The sequence below is a fragment of the Salmo salar genome, chromosome 16 (genome assembly GCF_965601325.2).
Source record: "Salmo salar chromosome 16, fSalSal1, whole genome shotgun sequence".
NCBI lineage: Eukaryota > Metazoa > Chordata > Actinopteri > Salmoniformes > Salmonidae > Salmo > Salmo salar.
Window position 1 is genome coordinate 86,715,496 of NC_138306.1, and position 26,461 is coordinate 86,741,956.

Genomic DNA, 26,461 nt, shown 5'->3' on the forward strand with positions numbered 1-26,461 from the left:
CCTGATACAGACCATGACCCATGTCAGTACATTGTTCCTGTTCGGGCAAAACAACTTTATCAGAGCGAGTTGTAAGTATCAGACAGACAGGAAGAGGGTTTAATGGTGTAGGAGCTCCCAGGCCCTCCTGGACGGCCCTACTCTCCTTGCCCACATCAAGAGCAGCTTAGATGGAACTTACTCCTGGAATTCCTCCCCTCACTGCTGGGTACTGGGCTAATGCACCGTTGCCTGACTGGCTGGCAGTCATTATGAAACAGAGAGGAGTTTAGAGGTTTTCTGTTTCACTCACTCTGGACATTTGTTCTTTCTATGACCTCTGACCCATGTGTTGACTAATAAAGTGGAGAAAACTGTTCCTGCCCCTTCACAACCAGAGAACCTGACCTTACAAGCATATAATACAACACACACTAACAAGCCTACAATACAACACACACTAACAAGCCTACAATACAACACACACTAACAAGCCTACATTACAACACATACTAACAAGCCTACAATACAACACACACTGACAAGCCTACAATACAACAGACACTAACAAGCCTACAATACAACACACACTAACAAGCCTACAATACAACACACACTAACAAGCCTACATTACAACACATACTAACAAGCCTACAATACAACACACACTGACAAGCCTACAATACAACACACTAACAAGCCTACAATACAACACACACTAACAAGCCTACAATACAACACACACTAACAAGCCTACAATACAACACATACTAACAAGCCTACAATACAACACACTAACAAGCCTACAATACAACACACACTGACAAGCCTACAATACAACACACACTAACAAGTCTACAATACAACACACTAACAAGCCTACAATACAACACACACTAACAAGCCTACAATACAACACACACTAACAAGCCTACAATACAACACACACTAACAAGCCTACAATACAACACACACTAACAAGCCTACAATACAACACATACTAACAAGCCTACAATACAACACACTAACAAGCCTACAATACAACACACACTGACAAGCCTACAATACAACACACACTAACAAGTCTACAATACAACACACTAACAAGCCTACAATACAACACACACTAACAAGCCTACAATACAACACACACTAACATGCCTACAATACAACACACACTAACAAGCCTACAATACAACACACTAACAAGCCTACAATACAACACACACTAACAAGCCTACAATACAACAGACACTAACAAGCCTACAATACAACACACACTAACAAGCCTACAATACAACACACACTAACAAGCCTACAATACAACACACTAACAAGCCTACAATACAACAGACACTAACAAGCCTACAATACAACACACACTAACAAGCCTACAATACAACACACTAACAAGCCTACAATACAACACACACTGACAAGCCTACAATACAACACACACTAACAAGTCTACAATACAACACACACTAACAAGCCTACAATACAACACACACTAACAAGCCTACAATACAACACACACTAACATGCCTACAATACAACACACACTAACAAGCCTACAATACAACACACTAACAAGCCTACAATACAACACACACTAACAAGCCTACAATACAACAGACACTAACAAGCCTACAATACAACACACACTAACAAGCCTACAATACAACACACACTAACAAGCCTACAATACAACACACTAACAAGCCTACAATACAACAGACACTAACAAGCCTACAATACAACACACACTAACAAGCCTACAATACAACACACTAACAAGCCTACAATACAACAGACACTAACAAGCCTACAATACAACACATACTAACAAGCCTACAATACAACACACACTAACAAGCCTACAATACAACACACTAACAAGCCTACAATACAACACACACTAACAAGCCTACAATACAACACATACTAACAAGCCTACAATACAACACACACTAACAAGCCTACAATACAACACACACTAACAAGCCTACAATACAACACACACTAACAAGCCTACAATACAACACACTAACAAGCCTACAATACAACACACACTAACAAGCCTACAATACAACACACACTAACAAGCCTACAATACAACACACACTAACAAGCCTACAATACAACACACACTAACAAGCCTACAATACAACACACACTAACAAGCCTACAATACAACACATACTAACAAGCCTACAATACAACACACACTAACAAGCCTACAATACAACACACACTAACAAGCCTACAATACAACACACACTAACAAGCCTACAATACAACACACACTAACAAGCCTACAATACAACACACACTAACAAGCCTACAATACAACACACACTAACAAGCCTACAATACAACACACACTAACAAGCCTACAATACAACACATACTAACAAGCCTACAATACAACACACACTAACAAGCCTACAATACAACACACTAACGACTCTCACCCCTGATCTATATATTTGACCACATAGTCTTTCTCTCTCCCCGTGTCACACCATTCATTCCCCTGGCAACAGTAAAACCTAGTTGTTGCCGTGGGAATCCCGACAAGTGGCTTCTACTATACTAGGTCAATATCTGGGGTAACCCAATTTCTACTCAATGTAGTTCTGTGAGAGTTACTACACATCACAGAGGACATGGTCCACTGACAGACCACTGTGGTTTAAAGGGATGGTGTAGTTCTGTGAGAGCTACTACACATCACAGAGGACATGGTCCACTGACAGACCACTGTGGTTTAAAGGGATGGTGTAGTTCTGTGAGAGCTACTACACATCACAGAGGACATGGTCCACTGACAGACCACTGTGGTTTAAAGGGATGGTGTAGTTCTGTGAGAGCTACTACACATCACAGAGGACATGGTCCACTGACAGACCACTGTGGTTTAAAGGGATGGTGTAGTTCTGTGAGAGCTACTACACATCACAGAGGACATGGTCCACTGACAGACCACTGTGGTTTAAAGGGATGGTGTAGTTCTGTGAGAGCTACTACACATCACAGAGGACATGGTCCACTGACAGACCACTGTGGTTTAAAGGGATGGTGTAGTTCTGTGAGAGCTACTACACATCACAGAGGACATGGTCCACTGACAGACCACTGTGGTTTAAAGGGATGGTGTAGTTCTGTGAGAGCTACTACACATCACAGAGGACATGGTCCACTGACAGACCACTGTGGTTTAAAGGGATGGTGTAGTTCTGTGAGAGCTACTACACATCACAGAGGACATGGTCCACTGACAGACCACTGTGGTTTAAAGGGATGGTGTAGTTCTGTGAGAGCTACTACACATCACAGAGGACATGGTCCACTGACAGACCACTGTGGTTTAAAGGGATGGTGTGACAGCATGCTAAGTGTTCCTGTAGCCCTCCAGTCATTGTGTTAACACTAGTTAGCAACGGCTCCAGAAACGACCTTCAATGACCTTCAACTTCCTGCAGGCAGAGACATCAAAATGGTAGGTAGAAGAAAAGGCTCAGTGGCCAGAATGTGTCTCTGTCTCTTCAACACTGGGATGTGATGAAGATCATCTATCTATGTGGTATAACTGGGCTGTAGTGTGTTATAGAGACTCTGGACTTAGTGCTGAGTGGGTGGTTCTACTGGACTGGTTTATAGAGACAGCCAAATAAAAGGTCTCTCTCTCTCTCTGTCTCTGTCTCTGTCTCTCTCTCTCTCTCTCTCTCTCTTCTCTCTCTCTCTCTCTCTCTCTCTCTCTCTCTCTCTCTCTCTCTCTCTCTCTCTCTCTCTCTCTCTCTCCTGTACATCTCTACACTAGATGATGGGCTACTATTGTCCTAACAGTACTCAGTCCTGTACATCTCTACACTAGATGATGGGCCACTATTGTCCACAGGATAGCTGCATTGTTTCCATTGATTGATGTTCCTTAGCTAACGACTAACGGAGCCTGGTTACATAACAGGAGTGACTACTGCCTAGCAACCTGACAGTAGGTCAGAGGCAGGGTGGTAGATGTCAGACTGGGAGAGATCAACCTGACAGTAGGTCAGAGGCAGGGTGGTAGATGTCAGACTGGGAGAGATCAACCTGACAGTAGGTCAGAGGCAGGGTGGTAGATGACTGGGAGAGATCAACCTGACAGTAGGTCAGAGGCAGGGTGGTAGATGACAGACTGGGAGAGATCAACCTGACAGTAGGTCAGAGGCAGGGTGGTAGATGACTGGGAGAGAACAACCTGACAGTAGGTCAGAGGCAGGGTGGTAGATGACAGACTGGGAGAGATCAACCTGACAGTAGGACAGAGGCAGGGTGGTAGATGACTGGGAGAGATCAACCTGACAGTAGGACAGAGGCAGGGTGGTAGATGACTGGGAGAGATCAACCTGACAGTAGGACAGAGGCAGGGTGGTAGATGACTGGGAGAGATCAACCTGACAGTAGGACAGAGGCAGGGTGGTAGATGACTGGGAGAGATCAACCTGACAGTAGGACAGAGGCAGGGTGGTAGATGACTGGGAGAGATCAACCTGACAGTAGGACAGAGGCAGGGTGGTAGATGACTGGGAGAGATCAACCTGACAGTAGGTCAGAGGCAGGGTGGTAGATGACAGACTGGGAGAGAACAACCTGACAGTAGGACAGAGGCAGGGTGGTAGATGTCAGACTGGGAGAGATCAACCTGACAGTAGGAGAGAGGCAGGGTGGTAGATGTCAGACTGGGAGAGATCAACCTGACAGTAGGTCAGAGGCAGGGTGGTAGATGTCAGACTGGGAGAGATCAACCTGACAGTAGGTCAGAGGCAGGGTGGTAGATGACTGGGAGAGAACAACCTGACAGTAGGACAGAGGCAGGGTGGTAGATGACAGACTGGGAGAGATCAACCTGACAGTAGGACAGAGGCAGGGTGGTAGATGCGACTGGGAGAGATCAACCTGACAGTAGGAGAGAGGCAGGGTGGTAGATGTCAGACTGGGAGAGATCAACCTGACAGTAGGTCAGAGGCAGGGTGGTAGATGACAGACTGGGAGAGATCAACCTGACAGTAGGACAGAGGCAGGGTGGTAGATGCACTGGGAGAGATCAACCTGACAGTAGGACAGAGGCAGGGTGGTAGATGACAGACTGGGAGAGATCAACCTGACAGTAGGACAGAGGCAGGGTGGTAGATGTCAGACTGGGAGAGATCAACCTGACAGTAGGACAGAAGCAGGGTGGTAGATGTCAGACTGGGAGAGATCAACCTGACAGTAGGACAGAGGCAGGGTGGTAGATGACTGGGAGAGATCAACCTGACAGTAGGACAGAGGCAGGGTGGTAGATGTCAGACTGGGAGAGATCAACCTGACAGTAGGACAGAGGCAGGGTGGTAGATGACTGGGAGAGATCAACCTGACAGTAGGACAGAGGCAGGGTGGTAGATGACTGGGAGAGATCAACCTGACAGTAGGTCAGAGGCAGGGTGGTAGATGACTGGGAGAGATCAACCTGACAGTAGGTCAGAGGCAGGGTGGTAGATGTCAGACTGGGAGAGAACAACCTGACAGTAGGTCAGAGGCAGGGTGGTAGATGACTGGGAGAGATCAACCTGACAGTAGGACAGAGGCAGGGTGGTAGATGACTGGGAGAGATCAACCTGACAGTAGGACAGAGGCAGGGTGGTAGATGACTGGGAGAGATCAACCTGACAGTAGGACAGAGGCAGGGTGGTAGATGACTGGGAGAGATCAACCTGACAGTAGGACAGAGGCAGGGTGGTAGATGACTGGGAGAGATCAACCTGACAGTAGGACAGAGGCAGGGTGGTAGATGACTGGGAGAGATCAACCTGACAGTAGGACAGAGGCAGGGTGGTAGATGACTGGGAGAGAACATAAGAAATACTCCAGAGGAATGGACGCTTTGTGGGGTTAGGTGCCAGTGACAAGACAGAGATATACTGTAGATGGTTGGTTGCGTCTATATGAGAGGGTTTATATAACGTCTATATGAGGGGGTTTATATAACGTCTATATGAGGGGGTTTATATAACGTCTATATGAGGGGGTTTATATAACGTCTATATGAGGGGGTTTATATAACGTCTATATGAGGGGGTTTATATAACGTCTATATGAGGGGGTTTATATAACGTCTATATGAGGGGGTTTATATAACGTCTATATGAGGGGGTTTATATAACGTCTATATGAGGGGGTTTATATAACGTCTATTTGAGGGGGTTTATATAACGTCTATATGAGGGGGTTTATATAACATCTATATGAAGGGGTTTATATAACGTCTATATGAGGGGGTTTATATAACGTCTATATGAGGGGGTTTATATAACGTCTATATGAGGGGGTTTATATAACGTCTATATGAGGGGGTACTCCATGGAAATGGATCAACTTGCATGTCAACTTCAATCATGTCGCCTGAGGGTAAATTAGAGAAATCATATTTAAATGGACTTGTATTTACATATCCTTAATGTCATAAATGGGAAGTATTGCATGAAATGTTTTCCCTTCCTGTCTGGGTTGGCTTCACTTCCTGTGTAATGGTGGTTGTCTTCCTGAGGAGTGGGGCAGGGGGGAGAGGTAGGGAGGAGGGGGTGAGGAGGGATGAGGGTAGGGGTGAGGAGGGGGGTGGAGGAATGGAGGGTAGGGGTGAGGAGGGGGGATGGAGGAATGGAGGGTAGGGGTGAGGAGGGGGGATGGAGGAATGGAGGGTAGGGTGAGGAGGGAGGATGGAGGAATGGAGGGTAGGGGTGAGGAGGGGGGATGGAGGAATGGAGGGTAGGGGGGAGGAGGGGGGATGGAGGAATGGAGGGTAGGGGTGAGGAGGGGGGATGGAGGAATGGAGGGTTGGAGGGAGGAGAGGGGAGGGCTGAGAAGGGGAGTTGAGGACTCACCCAACACCAGAAGCTCCACAGGGGCCTCATTCCTGCCCTCGAGGTCGTCAGAGATGACCACCTTACAGAGGTACACCCCACTGTCTCCCCACTGGAGCTCCCCGATACGCAGGTCAGCCTCTGGAGAGAGGGAGGGGGAGGTAAACAGAAGATATTAAAAGAAAATAAGTATCACATCTAACATATCACTCTTTCAAACATCACTCTGTCAAACATCACTCTGTTAAACATCACTCTGTTAAACATCACTCTGTCAAACATCACTCTGTTAAACATCACTCTGTCAAACATCACTCTGTCAAACATCACTCTGTTAAACATCACTCTGTTAAACATCACTCTGTCAAACATCACTCTGTCAAACATCACTCTGTCAAACATCACTCTGTCAAACATCACTCTGCCCCTGTCAAACATCACTCTGTCAAACATCACTCTGTCAAACATCACTCTGTTAATCACTCTGTTAAACATCACTCTGTTAAACATCACTCTGTTAAACATCACTCTGTCAAACATCACTCTGTCAAACATCACTCTGTTAAACATCACTCTGTTAAACATCACTCTGTCAAACATCACTCTGTCAAACATCACTCTGTCAAACATCACTCTGTCAAACATCACTCTGTTAAACATCACTCTGTCAAACATCACTCTGTCAAACATCACTCTGTTAATCACTCTGTTAAACATCACTCTGTCAAACATCACTCTGTTAAACATCACTCTGTCAAACATCACTCTGTTAAACATCACTCTGTCAAACATCACTCTGTCAAACATCACTCTGTTAAACATCACTCTGTCACACACCGATCACTCTGTTAAACACCCGTCCACCCTCTGTCAAACATCACTCTGTCTCACCGCAACATCACTCTGTCAAACATCACTCTGTCAAACATCACTCTGTCAAACATCACTCTGTCAACATCACTCTGTCAAACATCACTCTGTCAAACATCACTCTGTTAAACATCACTCTGTCAAACATCACTCTGTTAAACATCACTCTGTTAATCACTCTGTCAAACATCACTCTGTCAAACATCACTCTGTCAAACATCACTCTGTCAAACATCACTCTGTTAAACATCACTCTGTCAAACATCACTCTGTTAATCACTCTGTCAAACATCACTCTGTCAAACATCACTCTGTTAAACATCACTCTGTCAAACATCACTCTGTCAAACATCACTCTGTTAAACATCACTCTGTTAATCACTCTGTCAAACATCACTCTGTCAAACATCACTCTGTCTACATCACTCTGTCAAACATCCCTCTGTCAAACATCACTCTGTTAATCACTCTGTCAAACATCACTCTGTTAAACATCACTCTGTCAAACATCACTCTGTTAAACATCACTCTGTTAAACATCACTCTGTCAAACATCACTCTGTTAAACATCACTCTGTCAAACATCACTCTGTTAAACATCACTCTGTCAAACATCACTCTGTCAAACATCACTCTGTTAAACATCACTCTGTTAATCACTCTGTCAAACATCACTCTGTCAAACATCACTCTGTTAATCACTCTGTTAAACATCCCTCTGTCAAACATCACTCTGTTAAACATCACTCTGTCAAACATCACTCTGTTAATCACTCTGTCAAACATCACTCTGTCAAACATCACTCTGTTAAACATCACTCTGTCAAACATCACTCTGTTAATCACTCTGTCAAACATCACTCTGTCAAACATCACTCTGTCAAACATCACTCTGTTAAACATCACTCTGTCAAACATCACTCTGTCAAACATCACTCTGTCAAACATCACTCTGTTAATCACTCTGTCAAACATCACTCTGTCAAACATCACTCTGTTAAACATCACTCTGTCAAACATCACTCTGTCAAACATCACTCTGTTAATCACTCTGTCAAACATCACTCTGTTAAACATCACTCTGTCAAACATCACTCTGTTAATCACTCTGTCAAACATCACTCTGTTAAACATCACTCTGTCAAACATCACTCTGTTAAACATCACTCTGTCAAACATTACTCTGTTAAACATCACTCTGTCAAACATCACTCTGTCAAACATCACTCTGTTAAACATCACTCTGTTAATCACTCTGTTAAACATCACCTCTGTCAAACATCACTCTGTTAAACATCACTCTGTTAAACATCACTCTGTCAAACATCACTCTGTCAAACATCACTCTGTCAAACATCACTCTGTTAATCACTCTGTCAAACATCACTCTGTCAAACATCACTCTGTCAAACATCACTCTGTCAAACATCACTCTGTTAATCACTCTGTAAAACATCACTCTGTTAAACATCACTCTGTCAAACATCACTCTGTTAATCACTCTGTCAAACATCACTCTGTTAAACATCACTCTGTCAAACATCACTCTGTTAAACATCACTCTGTCAAACATCACTCTGTTAATCACTCTGTCAAACATCACTCTGTTAAACATCACTCTGTTAATCACTCTGTCAAACATCACTCTGTTAAACATCACTCTGTTAAACATCACTCTGTCAAACATCACTCTGTTAAACATCACTCTGTCAAACATCACTCTGTCAAACATCACTCTGTCAAACATCACTCTGTCAAACATCACTCTGTTAAACATCACTCTGTCAAACATCACTCTGTTAAACATCACTCTGTTAATCACTCTGTCAAACATCACTCTGTCAAACATCACTCTGTTAATCACTCTGTCAAACATCACTCTGTCAAACATCACTCTGTTAATCACTCTGTCAAACATCACTCTGTGTCACGTCCTGACCAGTAAAAGGGTTATTTGTTATTGTAGTTTGGTCAGGACGTGGCAGAGGGTATTTTGTTTATGTGGTCGGGGGTGGTGTTTTATGTAGTAGGGTGTTTGATTTATTATTTCCGGGTTTTTGGGGTTATGTTCTAGGTTTGTATTTTCTATGTGGTCTCTAGTCTTTTGTATTTCTATGTCTAGTTTATTGGGGTTGGACTCTCAATTGGAGGCAGGTGTTTTCTAGTTGCCTCTGATTGAGAGTCCTATATATGGGTATGTGTTTGGTTAAGTGTTTGTGGGAGATTGTTTCTTGTTTTGCCTGTGTGAGCATGACAAGACTGTTTTGTTGTTTGTGAGTTCTTCGGTTTTGTTATTTTGGTGTTCTCTTTATTTAAAAATAAATACAAGATGAGCATCCACATTCCTGCTGCGTTTTGGTCCTCTATCCCCGACGACAGCCGTTACAGAATCTCCCACCGAAATAGGACCAAGCAGCGGAGAAGGGAGCGATGCGAATATGATATGGACTGTCGGGAAAAGGAGACATGGGCAGAGTTGAGGAGAGGCATTTCCAGGGCTGTGGAGGATTTAAGGGAGCCCGAGAGGCAGCCCCAAGATTTTTTTGGGGGGGGGCACACGGGTAGTTTGGCTGGGCGAGGAGTGAGCCCCAGGCCAAATCCCCGTACCTTTTTTGGGCAACCAGTGACTGGACAGGTCGCGTGCTTCGGGTACTGTGGCGAGGCCAAGTATTTTTAGGCCGGTACGCACAATACCAGCGCCCCGCATTTGCCAGGGGGAAGTGGGCATCCAGCCAGTAAGAGCGATGCCAGTTCTGCGCTCGAGACCGCCAGTAAGCCTCTACGGTCCAGTGCGTCAGCCCAGTCCGACTCGTCCTGTTCCTGCTCCCCGCACTAGCCCTGAGGTGCGTGTTCCCAGGCTGATACCTTCCCAGTACCAGCACCACGCATCAGGCTTCCAGTGCGTCAAACCCAGTCCGACTCGGCCTGTTCCTGCTCCCCGCACTAGCCCTGAGGTGCGTGTTCCCAGGCTGATACCTCCAGTACCAGCACCACGCATCAGGCTTCCAGTGCGTCAACCCAGTCCGACTCGGCCTGTTCCCGCTCCCCGCACTAGCCCTGAGGTGCGTGTCCCCAGACTGGCACATCCAGTACCAGTACCACGCATCAGGCTTCCAGTGCGTCAGCCCAGCCTCGAGAGTTCGGCACCAGTGTGCAGTCAGAGTATCCGGCACCAGTGTGCAGTCCAGAGTATCCGGCACCAGTGTGCAGTCCAGAGTATCCGGCACCAGTGTGCAGTCCAGAGTATCCGGCACCAGTGTGCAGTCCAGAGTATCCGGCAACTGTGTCTAGTCCGGAACCGAGGGAGTCTGCCTGCGACCCGGAACCGAGGGAGTCTGCCTGCGACCCGGAACCGAGGGAGTCTGCTTACGGCCCGAAACTGAGCAAGTCTGTCTGCATTCTGGAGGACAGTAGGCCGGAGCCAGAACCACCTCCTGTATAGGTGGGTTGGGGAGGGGGGGTGTAGCACAGTGCCGTCGTTGACGGCAGCCACCCTCCCTTCCCTCCCTTTAGTAGAGGGGAATTTGTTGTTGTTGTTGTTTTTTTTGTTTTTTTTTATGAGGTGCTTCAGGGAGGGGGGGGTACTGTCACATCCTGACCAGTATAAGGGTTAATTGTTATTGTAGTTTGGTCAGGATGTGGCAGAGGGTATTTTGTTTGTGGTTTGGGGTGGTGTTTTATGTAGTAGGGTGTTCGATTTATTATTTCCGGGTTTTTGGGGTTATGTTCTAGGTTTGTATTTTCTATGTGGTCTCTAGTCTTTTGTATTTCTATGTCTAGTTTATTGGGGTTGGACTCTCAATTGGAGGCAGGTGTTTTCTAGTTGCCTCTGATTGAGAGTCCTATATATGGGTATGTGTTTGGTTAAGTGTTTGTGGGAGATTGTTTCTTGTTTTGCCTGTGTGAGCATGACAAGACTGTTTTGGTTTTTCTTATTTTGGTGTTCTCTTTATTTAAAAATAAATACAAGATGAGCATCCACATTCCTGCTGCGTTTTGGTCCTCCATTCCCGACGACAACCGTTACACTCTGTTAAACATCACTCTGTAAAACTACCTTACAACATTCCTTAACTTCCCATGTGATGTCTCAAATACATCACCTCAGGTTTCAACTGAGAATATAAATATCAAGATCATCAAGGACAAGGAGGAACAGAAACAGGTTTGTTTTGGCCAGTTAGGGGGAGGAGGAGAGAACATTGTGTCTGTCACAGTCCACGGAGGAGTTGTGTTGAGTCGTAAAGAGTAAAGGAGGCGAGAGGTTGGGTGGACTCTGTGGAGGGAGACTCAGCAGACCAGTCAGTCCATTGTGAGGCGGACATGTAAACAGGCCTATTTAAGGGACAGGAAGAGACAAGCATAATGAACAGCCTTTCCTGTTGGGGATAGGGCTGGAGGTGGGGCTGTGGGTTAGGAGACTGCAAGTTTCAAATCCTATGGACAACCAGAAAATAGTTTTTGGGATATCTATTAACATGCCACTGTATTGAACCCATTTGGTGCAGTTTATAATATTGCACTGTGCTTTATTATGGACAATAGGTTCAGTACATGTCACTGCATTCTGTATCAGAAAGAAGTTTGGGCCTCTTTGAAGTCTTGTAGATCGACGCACTGCACTCTTTTTGTTTATAAGTCCCTTCTGCATAAACCTCTGTACCTTACCTCCTTAACTTAAAGACGTATGTAATACCAAACAGGGTCTCAGGGAGGATCCCTCTGGAGGTCACTTAGCAAATCTGCTTTTAGTTGTTTTGCACCTTACTTCCGGAATAATCTCCAAGGCTCTCTAAAAGTGGATGAATTGGTTCCTCAAGGACACTTCAAAAGGCTGATTAAATACCTTTTTACTGAAGATGTGTTTGTTTTCTATGATGAATGTGTTTAACTTTTTGTGTATTGATGTGAACATGATGTGTATAGTGTATATTGATGTGTATAGTGTATATTGATGTGTATAGTGTATATTGATGTGTATAGTGTATATTTATGTGTATAGTGTATATTGATGTGTATAGTGTATATTTATGTGTATAGTGTATATTTATGTATGTAGTGTATATTGATGTGTATATTGACGTGTATAGTGTATATTGATGTGTATAGTGTATATTGATGTGTATAGTGTATATTGATGTGTATAGTGTATATTGATGTGTATAGTGTATATTGATGTGTATATTGATGTGTATAGTGTATATTTATGTGTATAGTGTGTATTGATGTGTATAGTGTATATTGATGTGTATAGTGATGTGTGTAGTGTATATTGATGTGTATAATGTATATTGATTTGTATAGTGTATATTGATGTATGTAGTGTATATTGATGTGTATATTGACGTGTATAGTGTATATTTATGTGTATAGTGTGTATTGATGTGTATAGTGCATATTGATATGTGTAGTGTATATTGATGTGTATTTTGATGTGTATAGTGCATATTGATATGTGTAGTGTATATTGATGTGTATAGTGTGTATTGATGTGCATAGTACATATTGATATGTGTAGTGTATATTGATGTGCATAGTACATATTGATATGTGTAGTGTATATTGATGTGTATATTGATGTGTATAGTGTATATTGATGTGCATAGTGTATATTGATGTGTGTAGTGTATATTGATGTGTATATTGATGTGTATAGTGTATATTGATGTGCATAGTGTATATTGATGTGTATATTGATGTGTGTAGTGTATATTGATGTGTATATTGATGTGTGTAGTGTATATTGATGTGTATATTGATGTGTGTCGTGTATATTGATGTGTATATTGATGTGTGTCGTGTATATTGATGTGTATATTGATGTGTATAGTGTATATTGATGTGTATAGTGTATATTGATGTGTATATTGATGTGTGTAGTGTATATTGATGTGTATATTGATGTGTATAGTGTATATTGATGTGTATAGTGTATATTGATGTGTATAGTGTATATTGATGTGTATAGTGTAAATTGATGTGTATAGTGTATACTGATGTGTATATTGATGTGTACAGTGTATATTGATGTGTATATTGATGTGTGTAGTGTATATTGATGTGTGTAGTGTATATTGATGTGCATAGTGTATATTGACGTGCATAGTGTATATTGATGTGCATATTGATGTGTGCCGTGTATATTGATGTGTGTAGTGTATATTGATGTGTATATTGATGTGCATAGTGTATATTGATGTGTGTAGTGTATATTGATGTGCATAGTGTATATTGATGTGTATAGTGTATATTGATGTGTGTAGTGTATATTGATGTGTATATTGACGTGCATAGTGTATATTGATGTGTGTAGTGTATATTGATGTGCATAGTGTATATTGATGTGTGTAGTGTATATTGATGTGTGTGTACTTGCCATGTCTGATACTTTATTTATCAACCCTCCACCTTACTCTCTCTCTCTCTCTCTCCCTCCATCCCCCCATCCCCTCCTCCATCCTTACTCCACAGATTCTTGGAACATGTTTGTGCCCACCAGGGTTCACCAGAGGAGCCAAACCATTAAGGCTGACTTCACAGTGAACAGACAGAGAGAGAGAGCTCCTTTTGAAGAGCCCCATATCAGAGACAGAGGGAGAGAAAGAAGAACAGAGAGAGAGCTCCTTTAAAGAGCCTCACATCAGAGAGAGAGAGAGAGAAAGAGAGGGAAAGATGGAGATATATATATATATAGAGAGAGAGAGAGAGAGAGAGAGAGAGAGAGGAGAGAGGAGAGAGAGAGAGAGAGAGAGAGAGAACAAGGGGCGAGGGATAGGACAACATTAAAGCACAGTAATGTGGGAAAAAATCCTCTTTTGTCCATCTGGTCACAGGAGAAGAGAGGGTTGATTCTTATCCCTGATTTACAGCTCAATAAATCTGGGGTCCATTTGCAGGTCCATTCCTTTGCCTCTTTCCCCCCTCTCTCTCTCTCTCTGTCTCCCTCTCTCTCTGTCTCCCTGTCTCCCTCTCCGCTCCTCTCTCTCTCTGTCTCCCTGTCTCCCTCTCCGCTCCTCTCTCTCTCTCTGTCTCCCTCTCCGCTCCTCTCTCTCTCTCTGTCTCTCTCTCTCTCTCTCTCTCTCTCTCTCTCTCTCTCTCTCTCTCTCTCTCTCTGTCTCCCTCTCTCTGTCTCCCTCTCTCTCTGTCTCCCTGTCTCCCTCTCCGCCCCCTCTCTCTCTCTGCAGCTCTCTTTCTCTCTCCCTCTCCACCCCTCTCTCTCTCCTCTCTCTCTCTCTCTCTCTCTCTGTCTTCCTCTCTGCCCCTCTCTCTCCCTCTTTCCCTCTCTCTCTCTGCAGCTATCTCTCTCTCTGTCTCCCTCTCAGCCCTCTCTCTCTCTCCATCTTTTCCTCTCTCTCTCTCCTCTCCCTCTTACTCTTTCTCTCTCGCTCTCTTTCCCTGTCTGCTCACCGATGCCTCTGAGTCTAAAGAGTCCAAAATGTGTATGCGTACACACAGCAGTGTTCTACAATGTTGGACCACTGACTTTCATACTTTGAATTCTTAGCGTGGCTCAAGCAATTTCTCCAACTATCAACACATTAAAACGCATAGAGGACGAGAACGTTGAGCCTCGTTGGCTGGGGATTGTGGGGAGGAGCGTGTTCGGACTGTGCGTCCCCCACGTAGCTATGTCACAATGGGACGCCAGACTATCACGTCTCTTCCTCTTCATCACCCTGCCTGTCCTCCACAACACCCTCTCAGTGTCTCTTCAGAGGACCTCACAGCACACATGTGGGTGGGTGCATTTCAAACATGTGTGTTATAGAACTGAGAAGAGAGGCAGCCTTGTGACCTGCCTGTGACCTCAACCACCTGTGATCTTTATCTATATGGCCTTTATTTTGATCTGCTGGACCTGACCAGCCTCCCTGGACATCTAGTCCCCCTGATGTAATACCATCATCAACAACACTAGTGACATGTCTTTTATCTAGAGGACCTGACCAGCCTCCCTGGACATCTAGTCCCCCTGATGTAATACCATCATCAACAACACTAGTGACATGTCTTTTATCTAGAGGACCTGACCAGCCTCCCTGGACATCTAGTCCCCCTGATGTAATACCATCATCACCAACACTAGTGACATGTCTTTTATCTAGAGGACCTGACCAGCCTCCCTGGACATCTAGTCCCCCTGATGTAATACCATCATCACCAACACTAGTGACATGTCTTTTATCGAGAGGACCTGACCAGCCTCCCTGGACATCTAGTCCCCCTGATGTAATACCATCATCACCAACACTAGTGACATGTCTTTTATCTAGAGGACCTGACCAGCCTCCCTGGACATCTAGTCCCCCTGATGTAATACCATCATCACCAACACTAGTGACATGTCTTTTATCTAGAGGACCTGACCAGCCTCCCTGGACATCTAGTCCCCCTGATGTAATACCATCATCACCAACACTAGTGACATGTCTTTTATCTAGAGGACCTGACCAGCCTCCCTGGACATCTAGTCCCCCTGATGTAATACCATCATCACCAACACTAGTGACATGTCTTTTATCTAGAGGACCTGACCAGCCTCCCTGGACATCTAGTCCCCCTGATGTAATACCATCATCACCAACACTAGTGACATGTCTTTTATCTAGAGGACCTGACCAGCCTCCCTGGACATCTAGCCCCCCTGATGTAATACCATCATCACCAACACTAGTGACATGTCTTTTATCTAGAGGACCTGACCAGCCTCCCTGGACATCTAGTCCCCCTGATGTAATACCATCATCACCAACACTAGTGACATGTCTTTTATCTAGAGGACCTGACCAGCCTCCCTGGACATCTAGTCCCCCTGATGTAATACCATCATCACCAACACTAGTGACATGTCTTTTATCTAGAGGACCTGACCAGCCTCCCTGGACATCTAGTCCCCCTGATGTAATACCATCATCACCAACACTAGTGACATGTCTTTTATCTAGAGGACCTGACCAGCCTCCCTGGACATCTAGTCCCCCTGATGTAATACCATCATCACCAACACTAGTGACATGTCTTTTATCTAGAGGACCTGACCAGCCTCCCTGGACATCTAGTCCCCCTGATGTAATACCATCATCACCAACACTAGTGACATGTCTTTTATCTAGAGGACCTGACCAGCCTCCCTGGACATCTAGTCCCCCTGATGTAATACCATCATCACCAACACTAGTGACATGTCTTTTATCTAGAGGACCTGACCAGCCTCCCTGGACATCTAGTCCCCCTGATGTAATACCATCATCACCAACACTAGTGACATGTCTTTTATCTAGAGGACCTGACCAGCCTCCCTGGACATCTAGTCCCCCTGATGTAATACCATCATCACCAACACTAGTCACATGTCTTTTATCTAGAGGACCTGACCAGCCTCCCTGGACATCTGGTCCCCCTGATGTAATACCATCATCACCAACACTAGTGACATGTCTTTTATCTAGAGGACCTGACCAGCCTCCCTGGACATCTAGTCCCCCTGATGTAATACCATCATCACCAACACTAGTGACATGTCTTTTATCTAGAGGACCTGACCAGCCTCCCTGGACATCTAGTCCCCCTGATGTAATACCATCATCACCAACACTAGTGACATGTCTTTTATCTAGAGGACCTGACCAGCCTCCCTGGACATCTAGTCCCCCTGATGTAATACCATCATCACCAACACTAGTGACATGTCTTTTATCTAGAGGACCTGACCAGCCTCCCTGGACATCTAGTCCCCCTGATGTAATACCATCATCACCAACACTAGTGACATGTCTTTTATCTAGAGGACCTGACCAGCCTCCCTGGACATCTAGTCCCCCTGATGTAATACCATCATCACCAACACTAGTGACATGTCTTTTATCTAGAGGACCTGACCAGCCTCCCTGGACATCTAGCCCCCCTGATGTAATACCATCATCACCAACACTAGTGACATGTCTTTTATCTAGAGGACCTGACCAGCCTCCCTGGACATCTAGTCCCCCTGATGTAATACCATCATCACCAACACTAGTGACATGTCTTTTATCTAGAGGACCTGACCAGCCTCCCTGGACATCTAGTCCCCCTGATGTAATACCATCATCACCAACACTAGTGACATGTCTTTTATCTAGAGGACCTGACCAGCCTCCCTGGACATCTAGTCCCCCTGATGTAATACCATCATCACCAACACTAGTGACATGTCTTTTATCTAGAGGACCTGACCAGCCTCCCTGGACATCTAGTCCCCCTGATGTAATACCATCATCACCAACACTAGTGACATGTCTTTTATCTAGAGGACCTGACCAGCCTCCCTGGACATCTAGTCCCCCTGATGTAATACCATCATCACCAACACTAGTGACATGTCTTTTATCTAGAGGACCTGACCAGCCTCCCTGGACATCTAGCCCCCCTGATGTAATACCATCATCACCAACACTAGTGACATGTCTTTTATCTAGAGGACCTGACCAGCCTCCCTGGACATCTAGTCCCCCTGATGTAATACCATCATCACCAACACTAGTGACATGTCTTTTATCTAGAGGACCTGACCAGCCTCCCTGGACATCTAGTCCCCCTGATGTAATACCATCATCACCAACACTAGTGACATGTCTTTTATCTAGAGGACCTGACCAGCCTCCCTGGACATCTAGTCCCCCTGATGTAATACCATCATCACCAACACTAGTGACATGTCTTTTATCTAGAGGACCTGACCAGCCTCCCTGGACATCTAGTCCCCCTGATGTAATACCATCATCACCAACACTAGTGACATGTCTTTTATCTAGAGGACCTGACCAGCCTCCCTGGACATCTAGTCCCCCTGATGTAATACCATCATCACCAACACTAGTGACATGTCTTTTATCTAGAGGACCTGACCAGCCTCCCTGGACATCTAGTCCCCCTGATGTAATACCATCATCACCAACACTAGTGACATGTCTTTTATCTAGAGGACCTGACCAGCCTCCCTGGACATCTAGTCCCCCTGATGTAATACCATCATCACCAACACTAGTGACATGTCTTTTATCTAGAGGACCTGACCAGCCTCCCTGGACATCTAGTCCCCCTGATGTAATACCATCATCACCAACACTAGTGACATGTCTTTTATCTAGAGGACCTGACCAGCCTCCCTGGACATCTAGTCCCCCTGATGTAATACCATCATCACCAACACTAGTGACATGTCTTTTATCGAGAGGACCTGACCAGCCTCCCTGGACATCTAGTCCCCCTGATGTAATACCATCATCACCAACACTAGTGACATGTCTTTTATCTAGAGGACCTGACCAGCCTCCCTGGACATCTAGTCCCCCTGATGTAATACCATCATCACCAACACTAGTGACATGTCTTTTATCGAGAAGACCTGACCAGCCTCCCTGGACATCTAGTCCCCCTGATATAATACCATCATCACCAACACTAGTGACATGTCTTTTATCTAGAGGACCTGACCAGCCTCCCTGGACATCTGGTCCCCCTGATGTAATACCATCATCACCAACACTAGTGACATGTCTTTTATCTAGAGGACCTGACCAGCCTCCCTGGACATCTAGTCCCCCTGATGTAATACCATCATCACCAACACTAGTGACATGTCTTTTATCTAGATGACCTGACCAGCCTCCCTGGACATCTAGTCCCCCTGATGTAATACCATCATCACCAACACTAGTGACATGTCTTTTATCTAGAGGACCTGACCTGCCTCCCTGGACATCTGGTCCCCCTGATGTAATACCATCATCACCAACACTAGTGACATGTCTTTTATCTAGAGGACCTGACCAGCCTCCCTGGACATCTAGTCCCCCTGATGTAATACCATCATCAACAACAGTAGTATTGAGTGCCATGTCTTACTGTTGATGATAGTAATATCTCTGCCCTTGTAGTGCTCGGCCAGGGTAATGGAGGATCCGGTGACGGAGGCCACCACGCGGACGGTGCGGCTAGAATCGGAGCAGTCTAGATGGGACGAGGAGCCCAGCTCGGACCCCCTTACCCCCAGGCTCTCTGGGAAGCTGAAGGCGTCGCGGGTGCGGTCGCGGCAGTAAGACTTGTACCACCATTGGACCACAGGCGTCTGGGTGGACATGCTGGAGTATTGACACGGCAGGACCACCGACTGGAACAGCATGGCATACTTCCTGTCTTCACGAGCGGAGACCTGGATGGCTGAGCTTAATGGGAGATCTGGGGGGGGAGAGAGAGAGAGAGAGAGAGAGAGAGAGAGAGAGAGACAGAGAGTCACCTCCAGCCTCGCAAAGCTCCTAAAACACTGTTACAATCAATGTGAAATAGAGCAAGAGCAGGCTAGTCTGACTGCGTGTAGTGGAGGTGAGTTGGACTGATGCTCTCATGATGAGGTAGCCCTGCGTACAGCGCCATAATCAGTATCACCCTCAGGAGGTTTCCCACCTGTGACATGCGGTTCTGAGGCTGGAACTGGGTTAGTTAGAAGAAGAGCCTCCATTTCTCCTAGACCTAGACTGTGTTAACTATGTCTGCTTGGATAAGGGACTTGATAGGACCGCTGAAATCTACTTGTCTCCTTGTTTGGGAAAGAGGAGAAGAGGTGGTTTCATCCTTAACAGGTGTCTATACGGTTAGTGTCAGCCCCCGGCTGGGGCAGAGGCTACTAAAAGGTTTTCATGAACCTCAGAAAGAGAAATCAGAGTTTCTCAGGATCTGTTCCAGTTCAATTCCTGTCTGTACAATTCAACACGGCTTGTGTCCCAAACGGCACCCTATTTAGTGCCCTACTTTTGACCAGGGCCCATAGGTCTATGTAGAGAATAGAGTGCCATTTGGGACGAACAAACAGATTTTCTGCAGTGGAGGAGACTGTAATTTTAATAGGCAATCTGACTCAACAAAATGAACAGAATGATATGTTGCTGGTGTGGTAATCTTTCATTTTAAATACCAGTTACCCAGGTTTACCAGTGTGGTGATTGAGTAAATCCCCCCACACTTAACACAAGTGGTCACTATGACCACAGTCTCAAAGCCTAAAAACATAAAAACAGCTGATTCACTCTGTCTGTATCTGACTCACTGAGTTCAGTTGATATGATTCTGAACAGAATGTAGCAGAGGTGGTTCAGTGGTTGATGATGAGGAACCTGATTCACTCTGTCTGTATCTGACTCACTGAGTTCAGTTGATATGATTCTGAACAGAATGTAGCAGAGGTGGTTCAGTGGTTGATGATGAGGAACCTGATTCACTCTGTCTGTATCTGACTCACTGAGTTCAGTTGATATGATTCTGAACAGAATGTAGCAGAGGTGGTTCAGTGGTTGATGATGAGGAACCTGATTCACTCTGTCTGTATCTGACTCACTGAGTTCAGTTGATATGATTCTGAACAGAATGTAGCAGAGGTGGTTCAGTGGTTGATGATGAGGAACCTGATTCACTCTGTCTGTATCTGACTCACTGAGTTCAGTTGATATGATTCTGAACAGAATGTAGTAGAGGTGGTTCAGTGGTTGATGATGAGGAACCTGAAGACGAGCGTTAGCTCTCAGAGTTCATGCCTAGGATCAAGCTCAGGGAACAAACAGTGTTGTGGTGAGTAGACTAGTTGAAACCCAGTTGGTTAATAAGCTCTGAGCCCGACAGATCTCATGAGCAGGAGCTTGACAACAGAGCTGGACAGTCCAGTCAATCAGCAGGTGATGAACTGAAAACACACACGCCTAAAAACATCTGTGTCTGCTAAGTGTGTGTGTGTGTGTGTGTGTGGTGTGTGTGTGTGTGTGTGTGTGTGTGTGTGTGTGTGTGTGTGTGTGTGTGTGTGTGTGTGTGTGTGTGTGTGTGTGTGTGTGTGTGTGTGTGTGTGTGTGTGTGTGTGTGTGTGTGTGTGTGTGGTGTTTCTCTGAATAGGCAGTGGGAGGTGAGGTCAGTGAACAATGTGGTCTGAAATGGAGTGAGCAGAGAGTGAGAGATGGGGGATGGGTAGCTTCATTTAATCATGTGTGTGTGTGTGTGTGTGTGTGTGTGTGTGTGTGTGTGTGTGCGTGCGTGCGTGCGTGCGTGCGTGCGTGCGTGCGTGCGTGCGTGCGTGCGTGCGTGTGTGTGTGTGTGAGACAGTAGAGTTGTCACATTCTCCCAAACCACTTCATGAAACAGGGAACTTCTGGAGGAGCCAGCAATAAAACAGTACCAGCTTCCATAACATTACTAGAACATTCCCAGCAGCAGAAAGGGAAACAACAGGAAAGTCAGCAGGGTCTTTCAGAGGATTGAGAGCTACTGGGAACACAGGCTTTATTCGTTTCCAGGGAAACCACCTCAGTAGAGGAGCAGGGACAGGGCTGGTTTATTTGATGAGTTCCTCTACAGAAGAGCCCTACGGAGTCTACAGAAGAGCCCTACGGAGTCTACAGAAGAGCCCTACGGAGTCTACAGAAGAGCCCTACGGAGTCTACAGAAGAGCCCTACGGAGTCTACAGAAGAGCCCTACGGAGTCTACAGAAGAGCCCTACGGAGTCTACAGGAGGGGTCTACAGAAGAGCCCTACAGAGTCTACAGAAGAGCCCTACGGAGTCTACAGAAGAGCCCTACGGAGTCTACAGAAGAGCCCTACGGAGTCTACAGAAGAGCCCTACGGAGTCTACAGAAGGGGTCTACAGAGTCTACAGGAGGGGTCTACGGAGTCTACAGGAGGGGTCTACAGAGTCTACAGGAGGGGTCTACAGGAGGGGTCTACAGAGTCTACAGGAGGGATCTACAGGAGGGTTTAGAGGGGAGAGGAGCTGAGCCTAGCTGTTTCAGACACAGACAGAGCGAGAGAGAGATTAAACGACAGAGAGAGAGATGGTAGAGAGGGAAACAGTGTAAAGAGAAGAGAAGAGGAAGAGAGAGAGAGAGGCACAGGGGAAATCGATTGGTGTGTAGTAGGCTACATTCCTCACACCGCAGGCCACAGCACTTCAGGAGAGCAGGGAACGAAAGGATGAGGAGGGAAAGGGGGGAGAGGAGAGGCAGGGAGCAGAAGTCCACTTCTGACCTGTTCCTTATGCTGTTTGTAGTTTGAAAGTTGCACATAGAGCGTTAGAAAAGAAGGCCCTTTTCCCTGTGGTGTCCCTCAAACACCTGCTGCCAGTCTAAGGACCTGTGTCCCTCAAACACCTACTGCCAGTCTAAGGACCTGTGTCCCTCAAACACCTGCTGCCAGTCTAAGGATCTGTGGTGTCCCTCAAACACCTGCTGCCAGTCTAAGGACCTGTGGTGTCCCTCAAACACCTACTGCTAGTCTAAGGACCTGTGGTGTCCCTCAAACACCTGCTGCTAGTCTAAGGACCTGTGGTGTCCCTCAAACGCCTGCTGCTAGTCTAAGGACCTGTGTCCCTCAAACACCTACTGCTAGTCTAAGGACCTATGGTGTCCCTCACAAACACCTGTTGCTAGTCTAAGGACCTATGGTGTCCCTCAAACACCTGCTGCCAGTCTAAGGACCTGTGGTGTCCCTCAAACACCTACTGCTAGTCTAAGGACCCGTGGTGTCCCTCAAACACCCGCTGCCAGTCTAAGGATCTGTGGTGTCCCTCAAACACCTGCTGCCAGTCTAAGGACCTGTGGTGTCCCTCAAACACCTACTGCTAGTCTAAGGACCTGTGGTGTCCCTCAAACACCTGCTGCTAGTCTAATGACCTGTGGTGTCCCTCAAACGCCTGCTGCTAGTCTAAGGACCTGTGTCCCTCAAACACCTACTGCTAGTCTAAGGACCTATGGTGTCCCTCACAAACACCTGTTGCTAGTCTAAGGACCTCTGGTGTCCCTCAAACACCTGCTGCCAGTCTAAGGACCTGTGGTGTCCCTCAAACACCTACTGCTAGTCTAAGGACCTGTGTCCCTCAAACACCTACTGCTAGTCTAAGGACCTATGGTGTCCCTCACAAACACCTGCTGCTAGTCTAAGGACCTGTGGTGTCCCTCAAACACCTGCTGCTAGTCTAAGGACCTGTGTCCCTCAAACACCTACTGCTAGTCTAAGGACCTATGGTGTCCCTCACAAACACCTGCTGCTAGTCTAAGGACCTGTGGTGTCCCTCACAATCACCTGCTGCTAGTCTAAGGACCGATGGTGTCCCTCACAAACACCTGCTGCTAGTCTAAGGACCTGTGGTGTCCCTCAAACACCTGCTGCTAGTCTTAGGACCTGTGGTGTCCCTCAAACACCTACTGCTAGTCTAAGGACCTGTGGTGTCCCTCACAAACACCTGCTGCTAGTCTAAGGACCTGTGGTGTCCCTCACAAACACCTGCTGCTAGTCTAAGGACCTGTGGTGTCCCTCACAAACACCTGCTGCTAGTCTAAGGACCGATGGTGTCCCTCACAAACACCTGCTGCTAGTCTTAGGACCTGTGGTGTCCCTCAAACACCTGCTGCTAGTCTTAGGACCTGTGGTGTCCCTCAAACACCTACTGCTAGTCTAAGGACCTGTGGTGTCCCTCACAAACACCTGCTGCTAGTCTAAGGACCTGTGGTGTCCCTCACAAACACCTGCTGCTAGTCTAAGGACCTGTGGTGTCCTTCAAACACCTGCTGCTAGTCTAAGGACCTATGGTGTCCCTCACAAACACCTGCTGCTAGTCTAAGGACCTGTGGTGTCCCTCAAACACCTGCTGCTAGTCTTAGGACCTGTGGTGTCCCTCAAACACCTGCTGCTAGTCTAAGGACCTGTGGTGTCCCTCAAACACCTGCTGCGAGTCTAAGGACCTGTGTCCCTCAAACACCTACTGCTAGTCTAAGGACCTATGGTGTCCCTCATAAACACCTGCTGCTAGTCTAAGGACCTGTGGTGTCCCTCACAAACACCTGCTGCTAGTCTAAGGACCTATGGTGTCCCTCACAAACACCTGCTGCTAGTCTAAGGACCTGTGGTGTCCCTCAAACACCTGCTGCTAGTCTTAGGACCTGTGGTGTCCCTCAAACACCTATTGCTAGTCTAAGGACCTGTGGTGTCCCTCACAAACACCTGCTGCTAGTCTAAGGACCGGTGGTGTCCCTCACAAACACCTGCTGCTAGTCTAAGGACCTGTGGTGTCCCTCAAACACCTACTGCTAGTCTAAGGACCTATGGTGTCCCTCACAAACACCTGCTGCTAGTCTAAGGACCTATGGTGTCCCTCACAAACACCTGCTGCTAGTCTAAGGACCTGTGGTGTCCTTCAAACACCTGCTGCTAGTATTAGGACCTGTGGTGTCCCTCAAACACCGACTGCTAGTCTAAGGACCTGTGGTGTCCCTCACAAACACCTGCTGCTAGTCTAAGGACCTGTGGTGTCCCTCACAAACACCTGCTGCTAGTCTAAGGACCTGTGGTGTCCCTCGAACACCTACTGCTAGTCTAAGGACCTATGGTGTCCCTCACAAACACCTGCTGCTAGTCTAAGGACCTGTGGTGTCCCTCAAACACCTGCTGCTAGACTAAGGACCTATGGTGTCCCTCAAACACCTGCTGCTAGTCTAAGGACCTATGGTGTCCCTCAAACACCTGCTGCTAGACTAAGGACCTATGGTGTCCCTCAAACACCTGCTGCTAGACTAAGGACCTATGGTGTCCCTCAAACACCTGCTGCTAGACTAAGGACATATGGTGTCCCTCAAACAGCTCCTGCTACCTAAGAGGACATTTTAAACACAGAGCTGAAGAAATCTACAAATCTACACTTCTCTATATAAATACATAATCAAAAAGGAGTACTGTAGCCTACATTAGACAACTTGAACTCTATAGGTTTATAATTTCAAAACATTATTCCCGATCTGTAATACACCATTTTTCATACTTTACTGTAATTATTGTATTAATTCATTAATGGATATTACAACTCCAATGTACACTATTGTACACTGATTGAAGTCAGCCCTTCCTAATCCGTGACCTATAAACTTCCCATCACATTATTCACACTTGGCTGAGTACCATGGAACAAACAGAAGACTGTCTACAGCCGCCAGACCTGTGCTACCTTCATTGCGCTGCACCAAGTCACACAACAAAGCTCATGCTTCTATCCCTCGTGATGTTGAAATCAAACGGCAGGATAGTCTACATTCCAAATCCGTCACTTTGTATCGTTTACGGGCTACACACGTCTTGTACTATTGGCCTACGTGACTGTAACTTGAAAGTAAATTACGTTGTTTTCTTTGAAGGCTACAATGCATCGTTCTTTCCTGAAATGTTTTCCCTTTGTAAATCCTGAAGAAAAAAATTGCTGTGCAAAAAACACGGAAAAAACATCAACCGATTCTTTTTTCTGTTCGAAATCAAAACGAGGGCAGGTTCGAGACGAGAACAATAAGATCTCAAAAGTAAAAGAGGTGAGGAGAAACCTCAACATAATAAAGTTGTTAACCTGTTCCACTGCTAGGTTGGCTAGTTAGTCAGTCAAAGTTATATACATCTTCATCACCTACCTGTCAGGAATAGTACAGGAATCCACCATCTCAGCAACAAACACATCTTCCATATCAAAGTATTTGAGTTTAGAGAAGTCCTGTGTACATGTTCTCCTCGCCTTTTCCGCCTCATTCCTCAAACCGTTATTCGGAGCGCCTCGCTCTACCAGAGTATAACGGGATTGTAACGCTCCTAGCTCTAACCGAATATAACGGGACTGTACAGGTCCTGGCTCTTCCCGAGTATAACGAGACTATACCGTTTGAGAAATGGGTGGTGCATT

At 45.9% G+C, this 26,461-nt stretch overlaps 1 protein-coding gene across 2 annotated transcripts in view; it reads right to left on the reverse strand.

Annotated features, from left to right (window-relative positions):
- LOC106591964 (immunoglobulin-like domain-containing receptor 2) overlaps window positions 1–26,461 on the reverse strand; it is a 45,209-nt gene extending 18,748 nt beyond the window's left edge. For both annotated transcript variants that reach the window (XM_082963129.1, XM_082963128.1), the window contains exons 1-3: window positions 26,196–26,461; window positions 19,620–19,952; window positions 6,885–7,004 (exon numbers count right to left, since the gene is read on the reverse strand). In XM_082963129.1, the coding sequence (XP_082819255.1) occupies window positions 6,885–7,004; window positions 19,620–19,952; window positions 26,196–26,310 (568 nt within the window). In that variant the 5' untranslated portion in view covers window positions 26,311–26,461. The remainder of the gene's footprint in view (window positions 1–6,884; window positions 7,005–19,619; window positions 19,953–26,195) is intronic.